We start from the raw sequence: 20,515 nt of genomic DNA on the forward strand, positions 1-20,515 counted from the left end.
GCAGCCCCTCTCTGGGCCTGCTCTAGTTAGGCGGCTAGCAGACGCAGGAGTGTGCTTTAACAGGCCTGCAGTTTTACTTCCTCTGTCTTCAGCAACCACCCTGCCCCCAGCAGAGTGTGGGCAGCATCCCGCACTTGCCTCACCCACAACTGTTGAGGCAGCTCGCCCCTGCAGCCTGCAGGCTTTGCTTCCGATCCAGCCCACTGCCTGCTCTCACTCCTCAAACAAGGCTGAAGCCCCCCGGAGTGGGAGTGGTGCGTCTCTCACCTGCAAGCACGCACAAATGACAGGAGCGACTGCAAGGTCAGCCATGTGCGTCTCAGCAGAGCCAAATGCTGCAGCAGCCCTCCACCAGGCTGGGCAAGGGGGTAGGGGGGGGTTTGGGACGCTTCCTCCTTGATGTTGTGAGCCTATCACTCACAAGCTGGGATGTTCCCTCTGCTGCTCTTCATGATCCTTGGCTGACGACCCTGGGCAAAGTGGCAGGCGGCAGGTCCCGCAGCTCTGAGGATACCGAGCTGGTGCACAGGCTCTAGGAGTTGCCAACTCACCAGCCAAGCAGTGGGTTATCAAGCTACTGGCCAGGCCTTCTGCTAGAACTGGTGCAAGAGCCTCAAAAGAAGAGGCTCCATTACCCTTGCCCCACAGAAGCCGGGACCTAGCAGGACAAACCTTATTCTAGCTACAGGCTGCCAACCTGATCAAGTGTCGAGGTAACAATGAGGGATGAAAGGCAGCCTGAGGTACGTGCCAGAGAGTCTGCAGACCAAGACCAGTTGGCCCTTCCCAGTCCCTCATTTCTGGCCCTGTGGCTGCTTATTAGAGCCTGCAGTTGAGGAGACCCAGGCTGCTATGCGTTGAGGTCTGTCTGGGTCTAGGGATTCTTCCCAACAGCTGACAGGCCTTGGTCACCACGGGCAGGCAGAGGCAGTCCCAGGGAGCCCAACAATCCATCCACACAGCATTACCAGAGTCCCAAAGGGAATCAGGAGGACTAACAGGAGACAACCCATCCCTCCCTCCAACTCTAGGAACCAGGCAAACAATGCTATGGAAACTCAACAGAAAAGCTACAACCATAAAACTCTGTTTAAGACTGGTAACATGGAAAAAATGTTTATATGTTAAGTACAAAAGGGACATAAAATTGTATATACAGTAGAATAACAACTATGTAAACACACCAAAAATCTATGCACAGAAATTTCTAGAGGAACATTTAACACCAAAAGATTAACAGTGGTAGCATTTGGGTGGCAAACTGATTCACTTTAAAATTCCCCAAATTTCCTCAATAAGCATTAATTATGATTGCAACAGGGAAGTTTTATCTAAAAAAATAAAAATTAAAAAATCCCCCACTGGCTGGTGGTTGAGCAGTGCAGTGTCCCACATAAATTGGTGGCTTTGGCCTGGACTCTTCAAGTGTGGTGCGCCCCTCCCATCCTAGAGAGCTTAGAATACCACCGGCTCCACCCCTGCAGCCCTAGCCCCTCTGCTCCTTTATCCTGCCTTATTCTTACCACATCACGTCCAATCACTTCCAGCTGTAGCTTTCCCCTTTCCTTCCCAACTTAGGAGCCAGCTCTGTAGCCACAGGTCCCTAGAAAGAGGGGCAGTGACGGGCCTATTCCAAAGAATGTGGTACCTCAGCTTTGGACACACAAGAACTCTCGAGAGGAATCATCTTCCTTGCTGACAGGCAAGTGGCTTCTCTGGCTGCAGGTATGTTTATTAGGCAGCCCTTCTTATAAACCCAGTCTCAAGCACTCTGAACACCTACCATGAATTTTCTACTTTGGAGAGCCAGGAGTGGGCAGTAATAGATCATCTGGTTTCTAGAAGTCTCTCCATTCTGATAAGGCAGAGCTATATACAGTGGGTGGCACTGCAGAAAAGCTGCAGATTCCAGTCGACATTTTGGAAAGATGTATGCCCTTTGCCCTTTGAGAAACAAGTCAAAAGTAATTGCTAACAAAACAAAACAGTAATTGCTGGCAATATACAGCCTATTTCTGCTGCTGAACAAAGGCAGTTAATGGCTTGCTTCCCCCTTAGCAACTATGTACTCTTGGGCAAGTCATAACCTTGTGGAGCCCGTTTCTGTATCTGCAGAGAACCTATGACCTACTTAAATGTTTGAGAACTTCCTGAAATAACATGCTACTGGTACTGCTCTAAGAAGGCCATGCAGGGGAAGGAAAGGCCATGAGCCAGCTGTAGCTCATTTCAACCCTGATCAAGACCTCTCCCTCTTCTAAGAGAAGGCAAGGAAAAGAAGAAAGCAGACATACCAGGTAAACAGGAATGACCTGTAATTGGAAAAGAAGCTTCAGACAAACTGAAAATGCTCTGGTTCCAGCATCTTGTCCCCAGATGCCGGAAGCCAGGCACAAAGGGCATGCAAAAGTGACTGTCACACACGTACAAGCGCAGACAGAGCATCACCGAGCAAAAAGGGGGCTAATACTGCAGAGAGGGCCCCAAAGTGCGGCTTGAGGAATACAAGGGAAGTTATCCCAAGACCCTCAGTTAGCTGCCGTGGGAACAGCAAACATTTGAAGCTTTGCTTCATTCTGTCTCCCAAAGGAAAAAAGGGTAATAGGGAAGACTCACTAACACTTGTGGCAAACACTATTAGCAAGGATGCAGTCTTTCTCTCGGGCTGCAGGACTCGACCTCTTTCTGCTGAACTCTGAGAAATGACAGATATTTTATATACATATATATATATATGCATACATACATATACATATATATGTATGCACACACGGATATATTTAAATGAAGGTGTACACACTGTGCTAAAATACAAACAACAGAAACCCCATGTCATATATAAAAAGGCTAAATATAACATATAACACAGGCCTACAGCCAGCTCTTGCTTGGGAGCTGGGGAAGGGGTGGTATCATCTGGAGACTCTGTACACAATTTGTGGTGGGCAGGGAAGGCATCAGTGTAAACAACTCAGACTCACTCCACAATACTGGCCCACAGGAAAGCGTGATGTATCTCATGTACAAAAATAGACTCCCACCTTGCTTTTGTACAAAACCAAGCTTGGTAGGCACCCAGAAAGACCGCAGGTTTGTCTTCATGACGGGGGATCACACCAGGCTACTGCTAAACCTCCCAGCCATGGAACTCACCTGCAACCCCCACTTCCCTCCCCTTCAGGCTCCTGGGCCATCTCCCATCCAACACTCAGAGCCTTGAGGCGTGCCCAGATCACCCACCCTCACGTGACTAACTCGCTAGGCTTCCTGGCAAGCAAGGTCCTTTTCTGTTCATCTGTCCCTTTCTGACCCCCAGATATATGAAGACTTATTTCTGTAAATGTTTGGCACCTAAGTAACATGATGGGTGTGGAATATTGCCACAATGACACAGGGAGACCCAGTAACAAGACATGCAGGGTGCGGGCAAGGGGTGCTGAGCTTCCCTAGCATCTCAAAACCAGAACTGTGGCTTCCCATGCATTTATGGGGGTGGGAGAAGGGATGTGCAGAATTAACTTCACCGGCTCCTCAGCAGCAAATACATTCAAAATTGAAGGCGTCTCGAGGGCCCCAGTATACCCTAATCATGAATCTGGTCACTCCTCTGGAGGAGCTCAGTGCAGTGACAGCGGGAAAATCTAAGTCCTGACAGAATCTGCCACACCAACAGTCTTTTTTGAAGAAGCTCGGCAAAGTAATTTTTTTCTTCTGAGCAGATGTACAGCACATCCATGGGAAGGCCATGTGGAAGGATGCTCTTCAGCCCAGTCAAATGATCCGATCCATTATCTCAGTCCCCTCTGAGTTTTTTCCTGTTGGCCACCCTCACTGTACAGAAACAGCCGAGCAGCACCAAGGTCAGTCATCGATGGTGGGCAACCAGAAGGCCTGGAAGGAGAAACATAAATCAACTTTTAAAAGCCAAGCCTCGGGGCGCCTGGGTGGCTCAGTCGGTTAAGCGTCCGACTTCGGCTCAGGTCATGATCTCGCGGTCCGTGAGTTCGAGCCCCGCGTCGGGCTCTGTGCTGACACCTCAGAGCCTGGAGCCTGTTTCAGATTCTGTGTCTCCCACTCTCTCTGACCCTCCCCCGTTCATGCTCTGTCTCTCTCTGTCTCAAAAAAAAAAATAAATAAACGTTAAAAAAAAAAAAAAATAAAAAAAAAAAAATAAAAAGCCAAGCCTCTCTCCTCACTCAGGGTTCTTACCACCACCGTGCCCCCAGCATCAAGGTGCCCAACCCCAACAGTGGAGGAATTTTGGCTGGTGGCCTTCCCTCATGACCAACCGATTCTGACAATCTGTGGAAAAACATTCCCCCTCTGTGCAAAAGTAAGCTGGTTCTGTCTCCAACATGTCTACCTTCGTAGTCCAGTGGTAAGGAAAAACAAAAGAGCTGTCTGGGGAGGTGGGTATCTGGCCTTACTGCCAATCTGCCAGGTGACCTCCAACATGCCCTCTCCTTCTCAAGCTGTAAAAAAATGACAGGGACTGAGGTGGTTTTGCTGCATTTCTTTCTGACATCGTTTCCTCAGTGTCAAAAACAAAAAAAGAGCGAGGGGGCAATGTGTTCTCGGTAGGCTAGTAGTGAAATCCCTCATCCTCAAATACCCAGGTATACTTAAGAGATGCTAAAAAGAAACTTGAGGCTGAGACACACGGACGCTTTGTTCTGCTAGCATTGCCTAGAAACATAAGGAACTTGGAGGAAACGCTAAGTAGTGAGTTATGATCAACTGTAAAAATTTCTCAGGAATTCAGCATAAACTGAAAGAAATGGCAAACAGAGAGGTTGCAGCCACAATAGGCTGGTTCGAAGTATTTTAAGAAGCCAAAAAATTGTTAGGCATAGTCCCAAGTAGTTTGGTCATAAAACCAGGGGCTATAGCAAAAATGGGCCTGAGGTCTCCCAGCAGCTTACAGGTGATCCCAGATCACAGAAATAAGGGTGAAAGTGAAAGCCAAGTCCAACCAGAGATCAGATAATAGGAGGTGAACCAGGGAAGCCACCAGCTGAGAAACATGAACTTGGATGCTTATCAGGAACCTATTTAGGACACAGTTTACTGAAGCACCCACCACCCCAAATGGAAAGGGCCCTTATGTGGAAGACATCTCCTGTGTTCACATACCATGTTGGAACATGCGCTGGCAAAGGTCATGAACTTGGGGTTGAACTGCAAACAGGTAATAGGGCCTGTGTGTTTGCCATCCAACACAGCTACTTTTATACCACTCTCTCCATTCCAGACATGGATCTTGCCATCCTCTGAACCTAAAGAGAATGATAAAGGAAAATACAACAGCTCAAGGCACAATGCAAAGAAAAGTGGGAAAGACAAACTGACATCTGGAGAAAAGTCAAGCTTCAGGACCTGGCCCTCATCTGAAATTGAGGGAGAAGGGGCAGTGAAGAAAGGACACTTTGGAAACTGACCTTGACCCTAGTTATTTGTTCCCATCCAAGTCATTTCCCCTCTAACTTTAGTTTTCTCATTTAAAAAGGGGGCTACGGGGCACCTGGGTGGCTCAGTTGATTAAGTGTCTGACTTTGGCTCAGGTCATGATCTCACAGTTCGTGGGTTTGAGCCCCACATCAGGCTCTGTGCTGACAGTTCAGAGCCTGGAGCCTGCTTCAGATTCTGTGTCTCCCTCTCTCTCTGCCCCTTCCCTGCTTGTGCTCTGTCTCTCAAAAATAAACATTAAAGGAAAAAATTTTTTAAAAAAGGAGGGGGCTAAATACCATCACATCCCACCAACACCAAGCCACTGAAAACCGAATGCAGGGTTAAATCAGAAAGCTAGTATTATTAGTAAGACTGTGCTTGTGGAGTTTAACTCTTACGCTGGTTCAACCAACATTAATGCCAGGTCCCAGTAAAGAAGTGCAAAATCAGGATAAAGACACTGCACCTTTGGCATAAGACTATACATTGTGGTGAGATAGGTGAGAACACCCATCAAGAGGATAATAGATAGTATTTTAATTAGTTAAAACTAACAAAAATACAAACAAAAAAATACACAGTACAGAGAAATAACCCCCCAAGGGGGATAAAGAAAGCTTACCAATCATAATAAACTGGGAGTCTGGAGTAAATGAGGCCTCCAGAGTGACAGCTTTGCTGTTGGCATAACCCTAAAAAAAAGCAGAACAGTTCTCTTATCACAGCCCTATTAATATAAAATAATTGCCTATAAACACTTACCCAGCACACACATCACCTTCCTTTCCATGAAACCCTCTCCTCTTCATGCATAGTGCCACCAAGGTTCCAAACTCGGCTGCCACCCTTTACAGTTCGCCCCCATCCCCAACTCCATATTCAATGCGACTAGAAAATTATTATGGCAAGGAATTACTTTGTATCTAAATTCCAAACTTGGGACACTATGTGAGAGAAGTGAATGTCTCAGAATCCAAGAGGAGTTAGTTCATGTTCAGAATGAAAATGCATGTCCATGCTTCCATCAGTGAGTCAAGGATAACCACTGGTCTCCATCAACCAGCTACCACAATTCTCAGCCCAGGAGGAAGGAGCATGGAAACAGCCATGCTCAAAGGTTGTCAGCTCACCCCAAAGGTGTGCATCACCACTCCCTTGAATGCATCGATGAGACGGATGAAGCTGCCATTGGTGGAGATGAGGATGAGTTTACCATCATTGCTGAACTTAAGTCCTGTCCACTCACAAGTCCGATCGTACTGCATCTTAAAAGTCGCAAATGGCCCCTGAAATGATAAAAACAGCAGACCCAGCCCAAGGCCCATCAATATTTCTTCTGCCAGAGCCAACTCTCATTCTGTCCCTTTAGATTCCTTTTTGGCTAGGAAAAGCAAGGAAGAACTATTGCTCTGACATTCGCCAGTGTCTACCACATACCTCCTTTATCATGGAAAAGGCTCTCATCTTACCCTTCAAAACCTCCATGATATGAAGATAGCTCAAAGATTCAAAGATTTACCTTATCAAAAGAGCGAAGGTCATAAAGTTTGACCATTTCAGAATTGACACCTGCAGCAAAAATTAACCCTTCTGGATCAAAGGAACAAACTGGCTTGCCTTGTAGATGCATGAGGCCCTATGAAAAAATAAGAAAAAAGGTTAATGAACCCAGGATCTTACCACCATGTAATTTACTTTTTCCAATGAAAACTAAGAAAGGACACAAACAGATACCTACCCAGAGAATGGAAAAAGCAAACAAACCTAACTAAAATAAGGCTTTTTACAAACAGGTCTCCATACAACTGGTTTCATCAACCCTAACTGTACAACTCTATAGACACTGAATCCAAATAAAAAGAAATTCTTTGAGCGTAAAAGCTACAGCTCACAGGTTTCAGGAAAATGGTTTTGAAAGCAAAAATCCACAGAGCATAATGCAATATGCACTGGATTAGGGTATTAGCTTAATTACCAGCCACCTACCAGGAAAACAGATTTTCTCCAAAGTTTAGAAAGACTTTGGGATCTCAGAATGGAACGATTACTTTCTCCTTTCCTTGAGAGGAAGAGCTCATGATAGTGCCTACCATAGAAAACTTTAACTGTGAGGTACCATTACCTGGCAGTTAGGAGACCGGAGATCCCAGAGTCGAATGGTCTTATCAAGAGACCCAGAAATGAAAGTGTCATCCACAGGTGACATGGACAAGGCCACCACCCTGCAATGCATCAAGATAAATAGGAGTTGAAGCATAATATTTGCAAAAATTGGATGTGAACTCTAAACCACTCTACCTGCCTAGCTACATTATATATACCTGTTCTCTCAACACTGCCATTTTAAGAAACATACACATATAAACAATCTGGAATAACCAAAAGCAACTAATATAATGAAAAAACAACCTTCGAGCTACAGCATAAAAATGCTAAGCCTCCAATGCAAAGCAAACCACAAGGAGACACCACTACACACCTATTAGAATAATTAGAAGCCTCATGCATTGCTGGTTGGAATGTAAAATGGTGCAGGTGCTTTGGAAGATTTATAGTTCCTTAAAAAGTGAAAGGTAGTTACTATATGACCCAGAAATTCCACTTCCAGGTATATACCCAAGAAAAATGGAAACCTATGTCCATACAAAAAGGTACACATATGCTCACAACAGCATTATTCATAATAGCAAAAAAGTGGAAACCCAAATGCCCATCAACTAATGAATGGATAAGCAAAATGTGGTGTCTCTATACAATGAAATATTTGATAATAAAAAGAAATGAAGTACTGATTCATGTTACAGCATGTTATGAACCTTGGAAACATGGTAAGTGAAAGAAGTGGACATGAAAGGGCACAAACTGTCTCATTCATTTATAAAAAATGTCCAGAATAAACAAAGCTATAGATATAGAAAGAAGATTAGTGGTTGCTGGGAACTTATAGGAGGAGGCATGGGGGGTGACTGCTACTGAATACAGGGTTTCTATTTGGGAGTGATGAAAGTGTTCTGGATTAGTGGTGATGGTTGCCCAATTCTGTGAATATACTAAAAACCTGAACTGTATACTTTAAGAGGGTGAATTTATGGTACAAAACTATATCTCAATTAAAAAACAAAACCTACCAAAAAATCCTTAATTACTTAACTAGAATTTTGTGGACTATACTAACAGTCTTAAACCTGAGTACAATCAGCATTATCTGAGGGTGGATTAAAAACACAGACTACTGGGGCGCCTGGGTGGCTTGGTCGGTTAAGCGTCCGACTTCGGCTCAGGTCACGATCTCGCGGTCCGTGAGTTCGAGCCCCGGGTCGGGCTCTGTGCTGACAGCTCAGAGCCTGGAGCCTGTTTCAGATTCTGTGTCTCCCTCTCTCTCTGCTCCTCCCCTGTTCATGCTCTGTCTCCCTCTGTCTCAAAAATAAAATAAAACGTTAAAAAAAAAAAATTTAAAAAAAAACAAAAAAAAAACAAAACACAGACTACTGAGATCCACTCCCAGAACTTCTAATCCAGCAGGTCTGAGAACCTGCTCCCAGGTGATGGTGAGGCTGTTGGTTTGGGCACTACTTACTAAGCCAAGCCACAGGCCTGTGCTAATAGCAACTGTTATTTCTGATATGAGTCCCCTTTTATGGTTATACCACTAAGAGTCACTCACTAGAAAACATTTCTTCCAAGGGCTCCTGAGCTCTCTTGTCCCCTTTGCTCATATTCTCACTCTGCCACTCTGCTATGAAGACACCAGCCACCTCCCAAGCATTTGGGCCTGGCCTGCAATGAAGGACAGCATGTGGCTCTACCAAAGCCCCAAGTGAAGTTTCATTGAGGGCCACAAGCTATGACCTGTATATATAATGCCTATGAGTCTACATTACCACCTATAGAGAAGGCCCTTGTGGAAACAGACACTTGGATAACTCTTCCTTCTGGACTATGGAAGAGTAGTTCTGCATTCTGGCTTGGCCGTAAAACACTTCATAGATATAGAAGCTGGTGTCACAGATGAAGATTATAAAGGAAATGTTGGTGTTGTGCTGTTTCATTTGATAAAAGTTTGAAGTCAAAAAGATGACCAAATTGCACAGCTCATTTGTGAATGGATCTTTTATATAGAAATAGAGTAGGTTCAAGTTTTGGATGACACTGAAAGGGGTTCAGAAGGTTTTAGTTCCACTGGAAAGCATTAAAATTTATGCCATGAATAGAAAATGAGAAAATGTACTTTTCTTTAAATTTTTACCTAAAGAAAAATTTCTTCCAATATAACTCAATTAACATCCATACTAGTTCCTCAACTTAAACATTTAAAGATACCGTAAGCCAAAATTTCCTGGGAATGCTGAGGCGGTAATAAAACAGTGAGCAGAATGCATACGTACATGTAATTTTAGGTCATTGTATTCAGGTCAAAAGCTCAGAGAAAGTCTATCTTGGGCTCTATGCTGAGAAGTAAAGAGAATACAACGAGGAGTAAAACCTCAACTCTAGAAGCACCTGAATGGCTCAGTCGGTCTAACTTTGGCTCAGGTCATGATCTCATGGGTCTAGCCCCGTATGGGTCCCTCTGTGGTCAGCACACAGCCTGCTTTGGATCCTCTGTCCCCCTCCCTCTCTGTTCCTGCCCTGCTTATTCTCTCTCTCTCAAAATAAATAAACTTAAAAACAAAAACAGAAACAAACAACAACACAAAAATAGCCCAACTCTAAGAAAGCTTAACTGTCCAGTCCAGAGAACTCCAAGAGAGGGTCAGAGAAGGCTTTCTGGAAGAAGCACCACATGTGGTGGACAGGATTTCAATGAGAGATGTCTTTACAGAAAAAGTGCCAGACAGGAAGGCATGAGGCCCATGTCTAGGAAGCAGCCCAGAATTCACCTCAACTTGAGTGGTGGAAGATAATGTTGGGAACATGAGTCACAACCAGAGGGAGGAAAGCCTCACTCCAAGGGGAAGGGGCAGACAGATATGGAGAACTATTAAAGTTCTTCACAGAGATATAGATAGACTATGAAGTGGTCGGAACTGTAATACAGGATGCTAAAGAAGGATGATGAGGGATAGGGAGATTAATTAGGATTTGACTGTAATTCACTTTACAGTGCATGAGCCAGGACCGAAGAAAAGGATAGTGACACACTAGGTTAAACCTAGGTAGAATCAATAGGATTAACAACTTACTAGATGTGAAAGCAAGGGAAAGAAAGCGAACAGGGAACAGAGGCTTTGAGTTAGGATAATTAGAAGGGACAGTGATAAAGAAACATGAGGCCGAGAGAGAGGATATGGCCCACAGCATGTAACAATGAGGGATGGTATGCTGGACCTGTCAGGTGGGAGCATGAAAGAGATATCCACATAGATGTATATAAAACCTGGAGGTGGAAATGGAGTCTGGAAATCAGGGTAGACATGAGCTAAAAATATTGATTTGGGAAGCCATCTGAGTAGAGGTAAATGAAATTAGTGATGAAGATGTGAGAAAATATCAAGACAGGAGAAAAGCTAGGGTGAAATCTTACTTATTTTAGAGTCAAAAGGAGAAAGAAAGGCCAAGAATTGCAAGAGTGGAACCAAAATGGGAAAGTAGGCTGCCAAAGGGGAAAAAAAAAAGTCACTGAGAAGTTGAACACCAAAAAAAGCCAAAAACCCAAAAACCACCCCCCACCCCCCACCCCCGAAGACAGATTTTAACTGGAGACAGCAGGGAAAGAGGAGTAAAACAGCATGGAAAAAGCCCCATAAATGATCCCGGGACTAGACCAAATGATTTAAACAGTGAATGAGTGAGGAGGTGGAGATGGGAGTATGCAGATTATTCTTTCATGTTTGACAGTTACAAGGAGTGGGAGATAAGTTCAAGGAATAGATTTAAGATAAGGAAGACCAAGTAAGTTTGTAGGCAGCAAGGAAAAGTCTACTTAAGAAGATGGAAACAAGTAGAAAGAAGGAGGTTGGTTTTGTCAAAGAAGAAAGGATACTTCTTTTCAAGGAAAGGGTTCCAAGGAAGTTGAAAAGAACTCATTTTGGATGGCCTTGATTTTCTTAAAAAAAAAAAACGGCAACAAGTTATCTTCTGAGAATCAGGACATCAAAAAGCTGGATAATCAGGAAGATTGGAAAGAATTTCAAACAACTACAATCAACTCAAATCATTTGTGAACATTAATTTGACTACAAACAAGCAAAAACATCTACTTATCACAAGCCATCATTTGTTTGTTTGGGACCAGTAACCAATAGCTGTCAGCTCTCACCTTCAGCAACATAGATATGCTCTGCCCAATCAAAAGTGCAGCCTAAAACAGGGTGCTCTTGGTCCATCTCCTGTTAAGGTTCTGTACCACTCCAAGTTGTACTGTGTTAATGTATGTTTGTAAACAAAAGCAGGAGGAAATACCCTCAGTGATTAAAATATCATCCAAAGGAAAATGTGTTTAACACTCAACCCAAACTTGAATATTTGAAGAAAAAACACTGGGGGAACTGGGGTATGAGATAGAGAGAAACAAAATGCATTACAAAACAGAATAAGGAAACAAGCTTCTGGACTTTCAAAAGTCACAAAGGACAATTTTATTTATTATTATTTTTTTTCCTCCTCATTAAGATCTTCACATGGAACATGTTTATGAAGACTAGGGGCCTGCTGTAATGGGGCCACCAGTACTGGAAGAGGCCTCACATATAAATGGTCCTTTCGTTAAGGGACATCTAATATTTGGGGTTCCTCAATGATAAATGTAATTTGTACTACATAGGTTTCCACTGAGTGTCTTTAATCCACTTTTTCCCCAATTATGTTTTAACTGAGATTTCAGTTTATCTATGAAGTCCTACCCCTGCTTCCACAACCTCAGTAAATCAAGTATTGACTGTCTGAGGGAGAGTTAACAAGAGAAGACTAAGAGGAATGCCAAACAGCAGTAAAGAACTAGCTTTAGTTCACTAATAAAATCTCTCTACTCTCCTAGTCTCTGGGTAACCTCAGGGGTAAAAGAACTATCTACTTCTGTAACATCTGGTTCTTACCTTTTGCTATGTCCAGGAAAGTATCTGATGTATTTGTTGTCATGCAAGGACAGGTAACGAATAGTATCTGTAAGAAGACAAATAAGGCATGATGATACCCTATTATTTTTAAAGGAATTACTGTACATTTTCATCTTGAAAACAAGGCCAAAAAATTTATTGTTTTCCATAACTCAAGCAAGGTGTGAATAAGTAAGGCTGAGTAATTCTTCTCCACAGCTGAAGAATGGGCACTACAGATTTCACATAATTCAAAAGCAGAGTTCGTTCTTGACAGCATATACAGCAATTTTTAAAAATCATTGTTACCACCAATCTTTGGCTTCTGCATAGTTACAATGCAACCTGTCCTGCAAATATACCCTGCCTGCACCACCCCCAGAAAGCACAATAGGTTCAGTGCTCACAGAATGGCAAGCCTTAAAGGAAAACATTTAGCTGCTAAGGAAACAGGCTCAAAGAATTAAGTAGCCATGCTAAACTGAGGATCAGGCTGAACTCTGGCATAATATTTTTGTCCAGGGTTCTCCAACAGCGTGTTAGGGACCTAAATTTTAATTGGGTATATAATCTACATCAAAACTAAACAAATGGAAACAGAAGTAACGTCCTACTACTTTTTAAGTTAACCAGCTATCCACTGGTACTTTGTGCATCAGAGAGAAGTCAGTTGATGATAATAATAATAATAATAATAATAATGTGTCCAAAAGAACAAATCAGGAAATTGGGTTAAAAAGATCTTAAAACATTTAAAAATTAAACTCATAAATACATCAGTAAGTCACAGCAGCGAGATTCTGTCAATATCAAAGAAAAGAATAATCATAGAGATTTGTGCTTGGGGAGAAAAAGACAAACACTCTTAAAAACCAAGTGATTCTACCTGAAAAAGTAAACAAAAAGATGGCGGTGGAAAGGGAATGAAGTGCCATAAAGAACAGAACTAGAAAGTACTATGCCTTGCAAAAGACTAGGAATAAGAAGCAACTGTTGCGAAAAAGGCAATAGGAAATGGTGCCAATATAGATAGGAAAGCATAGAAAGAACATTCTAGAGGCAAACAACACAGAAACAAAGAGGCTGAAAGCACCAAGTCATTCCAGTTGTTCACAGGGGTACTTTCTAGTAACAGGGCATCTAACTCGGGAGAGGGAAAACCGCACTCTTTGTATGTTCCAAAACTGAACTCTATATAGTTTTCCTTGAAAATCTTCAAAGTTCTAGAATGACAACTATGAAGTCTTCCTGGATGTTCTATTGCTAGTAACTACTCACCTGCCCTAAGCAGAAAAAGACTTTCCTCCCCATTACCTGGTTTCCCAGAGATGAGCAGGGAGTCGCCATCCTCTCCGCCCCACTCAGTAGCTGGTGCACTGTTCCTGGCAAGGCAGTGGCCTGTACAGTTATCTCCTGTACCGGGTGGTATCATAGACCCTCAAACTGTACAAACTACTACCTCAGCCTGGAATCAGGCAAAAGGAAACGGAGCGTTGGAGGAACTCTTCAGGATGCACTCGAGACAGGAAAGGCAACATCCTCCCAGCAGAGGCCTGGCAGCAAAGCTGCAAGTGCCACACATTTGCCTCATTTTGCACCATATTTGGAGAATCCTCACATTTAATCACCCCAACAGAAGAAGTATACCAGTCATTCAGGTGATCACATAGATATGTTTCCTCAGGATCCTAATGTTTTATATTCTTGTCCAAAAGCATCAATTGCACTGCTTACTTAGAAAACCACTTCTGAAATAGAGGCATGAAAAGTAGAAATGATATACTTACTAAAAATCAAGTACAGGCAGAAAAGTCTCATTTAAAAAAAAAAAAAAAAAAAAAAAAAAAAAAGGACTTCCGCCCATCTGCTCTGAGATAAGCATAGCCAAAACAGCAGTCTAAGTGATCTTTGTGGATGACATTAGAAAAATCTTAACTGCAGGGGCGCCTGGGTGGCTCAGTCGGTTAAGTGGCCGACTTCGCCTCAGGTCATGATCTAGCAGGTCATGATCTCACAGTCTGTGGGCTGGGGCCCCGCATCGAGTTCTGTGCCGACAGCTCAGAGCCTGAAGCCTGCTTTGGATTCTGTGTCTCCCTCTCTCTCTCTCTCTCTCTCTCTCTCTCTGCCCCTCCCCTGCTCATGTTCTGTCTCTCTCTCAAAAATAAACATTAAAATTTTAAAAAAAGAAAAAAAAATAAAACTTACTATAAAAAGTGAGACAATCAATAAATCAGTGATATAAATGAAAAAAAAAAAAAAAGTCCTAAGGTGAAAGTCCTCAACTACCAAGATGAACTGTCAACTGAGAATGACTTATCCCAGGGGAAATAAATGCAGGTAAAAACAAGATCAAGATCATTTATTAGATAAAGAAATTCACAAATTTAATTTATAAAAATAACTCTTTACTCTTTAAACCCATTAACTTTATTTAAAAGTTAAAAGGGGAAGGGCCCTCTAGCTGGCTCAGTCTGAAGGGCATGTGACTCTTTTGATTTCAGGGTTGTGAATTCGAGCCCCACATTGGGTATAGAGATTACTTACAAATAAAGTCTTTAAAAATAAATAAAATAAAATGGAAAAGGGACAAAATTCAGATTAAAAATGGTCCCTAAAATTAAACATAATTAAGGTCAATACACTGTCCTTCATGACACAGACCATGAAAGGTAGAGCATACACCAAAATCTCATCTAAGGTCCCTAAACTACCACAGCTGAAACATTCGTGGTTATTTGCCACTTGCTGTATGTCAAATAGTCTTTCCTTTTATTTGTTCAAAAAGTATTCTTTCAAGTTTAAAGAAGTACAAACTATAAATATAATTCATTGCTTCCTATACCCACTCTCCATTCTAATCTAGAGACCTTTCATACTCCATTTCAAGTCCTTCAAAAGTATTGGTGGCTTGTTTCCAGCATCCCTTCAGTCATAACAATTGCTAACATCTTAAGAAAATATGTTTAAATTACAGAAACTCTAAGCAAAGCAGAAATAGTCACAAAGATTCCAAGAACTACTTAACAAAAGAAATCATAACCATTACTTCCCAAAAAGAAGGCTTGCTTACCGTCTATTTTGTTAGAGCTGTAAACGACTGTGTTTGCTGCATGGGTGTATCTGATGAGGTCCACGCCATATTTCTTACTGTACAGGGTTCTCTTTGGTCTGATGAGGAAATGGACAGAGAAAGAAAACCATCAAAATCCTCCATCACCAAAACCTAGGATCTTCATATAAACAGAAGAATCTGAATGATGTGGCAAGGATGAGAATTCTTTGGAAGCTCTAACACTGGAAAGAAACAGAATTTCTTCCAAACGAGAGAAAACAAATGGAATCAATCAAGTGCAACAGACTTTCACCTCTGAACAACAAATGCTGAGGTTAGGAAGTGGAAGTAAATCTGAGGGCTCAACTGAGTCTTTACTACAATGTTCAGAAGTTTTGAGAAAAAGTACATCTTTTTGGAAAGAAAGGCACACAAAACACAAGTCACAGTTTATAACAAAGAGGGATATGGGAATACGTTAAATTAGTGAGGCCAAACTTTTCTTGAGCCATTCACTTAGAAACCAGATCTTTTCTCAAGAAGAAACAAATGATTTATCAAAACTGAAACCAGATGTAAAACTGCTTGTCTTTCCTAATATAACCTGCAGTTGCAGAAGCTATCTATCCTTCCTATTCTACAAGTCCAAAGTACTTACTGAGGCTTTTAGAAGGCAAGGCTGATTCTCCCTAGAAAAAAACTGGTCATTGGTTCTTTTCTTTTTAATGTAAAATCACATAATTCTAAGCTAGGAGTTACAAATTCATATGAAGTTCCTTTTCCTTCAATGTCTTCCTCTATAGGACCCTGAAAATCAAAGATCAAACTGAAACTGATCTCAGTAAAATCTTTAACCAAAAGCTCACAATGTTCTACATTTGGGTATAGGAGGATTTTATAAATTGTATACCAATGTTTACAAAGAGTTCCAATTTTGAAAAAGAAAAAAATTCGCCCTCTCAATGAAGCCTAGATGCTAAACAATCAGATTACCCAAGCAGCTTTAAGAACTCAAATATTTGCACTTTCAATTTTTGTTAATGTCAGTGAGGTCAAGGGTTTCCCTACCCAAAACTCATTTCCAAACAAGCTTCTCATTCCAAATGCACTGAATTTTCCACATTCTCACCTTTAACTGAAAGCTTAGTTAAAAAGATCAGCTCAAAGGCTACCCTGTTTAACCCCCTACCCTGGGCTCTGCTGTGGGGTTACTGTGTGGTAAACAGCGAGCATATGTATGCACATACATGTGTTCTTGCTCTCAAAAAATAGTTGACTTTATTTCTACAAGTGGAAAAAGAAGCTTACTTATCCCAACAATTCAGTCTAAAATAGTGAAGACATATCCTGAAGAGCCAATGTTAAAGGGTATGGAATAAGGAAAGTTTTTAGTTCCACTTATGTATGGCCTATTTGTCTCAAACACTAACCTGAGATTTATTTTTAATAACAAATCTTTTACCTCATATCACTTCCTAGTTTGGAAACAAGATCCTAATTTTTGCATCCATTTCAGAGAATCTTTACAAAGCCCATGCACAACATTTTTCCATGAATATTTTGGTTAAGCTTCTTTCCACAAACTATGAGTCTGGTGATCAGGCATGAATAAAAAATATTATGAAAAATTTTCATCACCTAGCAGATAATATATTTTATAAGTCTTTCAAATTGAAAAATCACTCAACGGATGAACAAAAACAACGGACAAAATGAACAAAAAACTGGAAAATATTAAGTATAAAGAATCTTGTTTTGACCATCTTCAAACTCCCAAATTCTAACATTTAGTACCATCTAGTAGAGATACTATGACTTCCAAGGAAACACTACTCTTCTACCAATGTTGGTTTGACTTATACTAGTGGCACATTTTTTCCTCACATTACCCCTTAGGATCATGGACTCTTAAAGGCAAAAGAGGTCATCTAATACTCAGAGAAGTGATCTAACCATTGTCACATACCTGGTCACAAAGCCAAACTAGAACCCAGGTCTCCTAACTACCAAGCCAGTCCCTTGCCATAGACCACAATGAAATAAGGTCACAATTGATAAGAGAAAATGTAAAAGAGAATGCCCTACACTATTACATCAATACTAAATTTGCTAATTTGGATAATTGTGCTCTGGTTGTATAAAAGAATGTCCTTGTGCTGAGGAAATCCATGTTGAAGTGTTTGGAGATCAGGGGCTTGATACCTCCAACTTATTCTCTTAATGGTTCATTAAAAAATGCATACCTAAATACTTAACACAGAGAGCTGTAATGCAAAAGAGGTAAAATGTAACTGATTATTGGATGATATGGATCTCTGAAATACTGTTTAACTTTCCTGTAAGTTTGTAATTATGTAAAAAGCTACATGAGTGAATAAACTGCATGTCATAAAATTAACATTTTACTTCCAAGTAAACTGTCACTGCTCCCAACAAGTAGAAATTATGCCACACTTAGAGAGAAACTACTAAGAAGGCTATCACAACCTTCATCTCCTTTGAATGAGAACATACATCTCCATCATCAAGGTTCCAGGTAGAGGTTCCAATCTGTGCACAAGCACTCAACATTTCAAGCCAGTCAGCTTCAAATTACTTCTAGTCCCAGGAACCCACAATCCTAATCCCGACTCCAGCTCTATATGTTACTCTCTCTTCCAAGCTGATTCAAATGACCAAACCTGGACAGAAATACATCTACTAAATGAATAACGTTGACTAAAGTCAGCACTGGTCCAGCTAACAATGCTCTCTTCCCTTAGGACCACCACTCTAGGCCACTCGTCTGCATACTGCAGGCAGATCCAGAGCCAGTTACATAATACTTTTCCATAGCCCCCGTGGGAAAAAATTGGGAAGAAGATACAGCTTAGACCAAAACAACGTTACTTTAGATAACCGAATTCACAAACGAAGAGACAAGTTCCAAAGAAAGTTTACAGAAGGCATCGGTTTTAAAACAAAACAAAAGGCAAAAAGAACAGTTGGAAAAGGCAGAGAAAACCCCAACGATTCAAAAAATAAGATCTGGAATTAGGTAACAAAATGAAATCTGACAAAACCACTAGCCACCGTATTATACCAAATAGCCACAAGCCTGCTTGGAGAAGGTGGCTGAGGGAAATCGAATCTAGCCTAAGCCAGTTTCTGCTCCAAAGGAGTTCACAATTTAGTAACGAGAAAGCAAAGCAGGTTTATAAAGGGTGAGGTGAAGCTGACAAGGTCCCCAGAGAAAAAGGCAAATGTGCTTATAAGACTTTAGAGATGCAGTGCGGTGGCAACACAGAAATTTCACGATCAGACCCTGAATTTTGGTAATTCCAGGTGGACCATAAAGTGTAATTTAAAAATATATATAAGAGGAAACATAAAATTGTTTTGGGATGCTATGTTTTCATAGTAGGTTCCCATTCAGGTCGGGATGGGACAGCCAAGTTAGTTTTTTTTGGCAAAAAGGAAAAGTTTCTGATGTTGTTAAAAAGTTAACTACAAATGTGGGCAATGGGTCTGAGGGAGTAAAAGAATGATTTGGAACCGAAAGAAAAAGACAGGGGGCCCAAAGAGGCACAACAAATAAATCCTGACAGCTAAGAACTGCAACCCACGCGGCCTTCCGGCAGAAGGCGGCGGGAAGCTAAGGGGCAGGGGATGGGCGGAGTGCCAGGGCTGAATCGAGGTCACCGAGGAGGGCAGAGAGAGCGAGCTGTGACGCTGCTGAGGCAGGAGCGCAGCCTCTGCGGTTCCGCGCGGGGGGCCAGAGCCGACCGGCACCTCTGACAGAGTCGGAGGAGCGGAAAAGCTACCTGCTGGGGCCCAGGTGGGAGGACCGGGCGTTTAAAGGTCAAGGTCAAGGTGGGGTTTGGCAAGCGATACGGAAGCGCTTTTCCAGGAGGCCGAAAGCAAGCAAAATAATAACGATGGTAGTATCACTCTCACTATTCTTATTATTTTTAAAAAGGTCTCCTGGACATCTTCGGAATGGAAGCGGCCCTGGCGGCAGCGAGTGCAAAACAGGCCGGAGAGGGCGGCGGGGCCGGGGGCGGGCGGCGGGGCGAGCGCTGGGCCACGAGAGGGAGAGAGGGAGGGACGGACAGACTCGGGCCCGGGCCCAGGGCCACCGCCGCACTCACTTGCCCTCCTGGCAGTCATAGAGCACGATGGAGTCGTCGTCGCTGCTCGAGATGACCGTCTCGCCGTTGGGGCTAAAGTCAAAGCAGTTAATCTTGTCCGAGTTCTCGCGGAACACCTTGGCGACGCGGAAACTCCGCAGCACGCTGTCGGTCAGCTTCATGGCGGCGGCTGCTGGAGGCGGTGGCGGCGGCGCAGGGCCGGGGCGGGGCCCGGCAGCAGGCGGGCGGGCGGGCTGGCTGCCGAGGGGCCGACCCGGGCGGGGCGGGCGCCGCGCCGGCGGCGAGCGGAAAGGCGGCCGACAGTCGGGCCGCCTCCACCCCTTCCTCCTCCTGCACGTGCGGCGCTCTTCTGCCGGGACTGCGGGATCTCGCGGACCGTTCCTCCTCACAGTCGCCTCAAGGCCAACCGGCGCGGCGCCGGCTCATTGTGTCCGCCATCTTGGGACGACAGGCAGAAGCTGAGGGCGAGGAGCCTCACCGCAGCGCACGCCGGGAAAGGGGGCGGGGCGGAAGGGCAGCGCGAGAAGGGGCGGTGGGGCGGTGACGTCAGTGCGGCCGCCGAGGAATGGAGTGGCGGGGTGGCCCGAGGCGGCGATTCCCTGACGGGCAGTAGGGCGCGAGGGGCGGGGATGTCCACGGCCTTCCCTTTGGTGGGCCGGAAGGCCGAGGGTGCCCGGAAGTCGTGGGCTTTTGTGCGGGATCGCAGACCACTGGGAGCAGGTACTGCGAGGGTCGGCTACGCCACTGGAGCGGCGGCCTGGGGGTGAGTTAGTGCGCTAACCGCTGGCGGGCTTTGACTGCTAGTGCACCACAGCGCAAGCATAGTTTCAGTTTCAGGGCCTGGGGGATTT

General features: G+C 43.4%; 1 protein-coding gene across 1 annotated transcript; it reads right to left on the minus strand.

Moving 5' to 3' along the window:
* Positions 1–1,089: 1,089 nt before the first annotated feature.
* WDR82 (WD repeat domain 82) lies at positions 1,090–20,138 on the minus strand. The gene is made up of 9 exons (XM_019417076.2): positions 19,665–20,138; positions 15,553–15,650; positions 12,483–12,549; positions 7,571–7,670; positions 6,968–7,084; positions 6,579–6,734; positions 6,071–6,140; positions 5,134–5,276; positions 1,090–3,891 (listed from the first exon to the last, which is right to left on the minus strand). The coding sequence occupies exons 1-9, from the start codon at positions 19,823–19,825 to the stop codon at positions 3,862–3,864; spliced, it is 942 nt and encodes a 313-aa protein (XP_019272621.1). The 5' UTR covers positions 19,826–20,138; the 3' UTR covers positions 1,090–3,861.
* Positions 20,139–20,515: the final 377 nt, after the last annotated feature.

This window comes from Panthera pardus, unplaced genomic scaffold, assembly GCF_024362965.1.
Source record: "Panthera pardus isolate Hobbes unplaced genomic scaffold, ASM2436296v1 HiC_scaffold_8, whole genome shotgun sequence".
Classification (NCBI taxonomy): Eukaryota; Metazoa; Chordata; class Mammalia; order Carnivora; family Felidae; genus Panthera; species Panthera pardus.

Excerpts from the sequence above, each read along its gene's own strand:
- WDR82 (XM_019417076.2), bottom strand. The coding sequence starts at position 19,825 with ATGAAGCTGACCGACAGCGTGCTGCGGAGTTTCCGCGTCGCCAAGGTG. Across the intron at positions 7,671-12,482 it reads TTTCCTGGACATAGCAAAAG|GGTGGTGGCCTTGTCCATGT; the intron begins GTAAGAACCAGA and ends GATGCATTGCAG. Across the intron at positions 7,085-7,570 it reads TCCGGTCTCCTAACTGCCAG|GGCCTCATGCATCTACAAGG; the intron begins GTAATGGTACCT and ends ATTTTTTCATAG.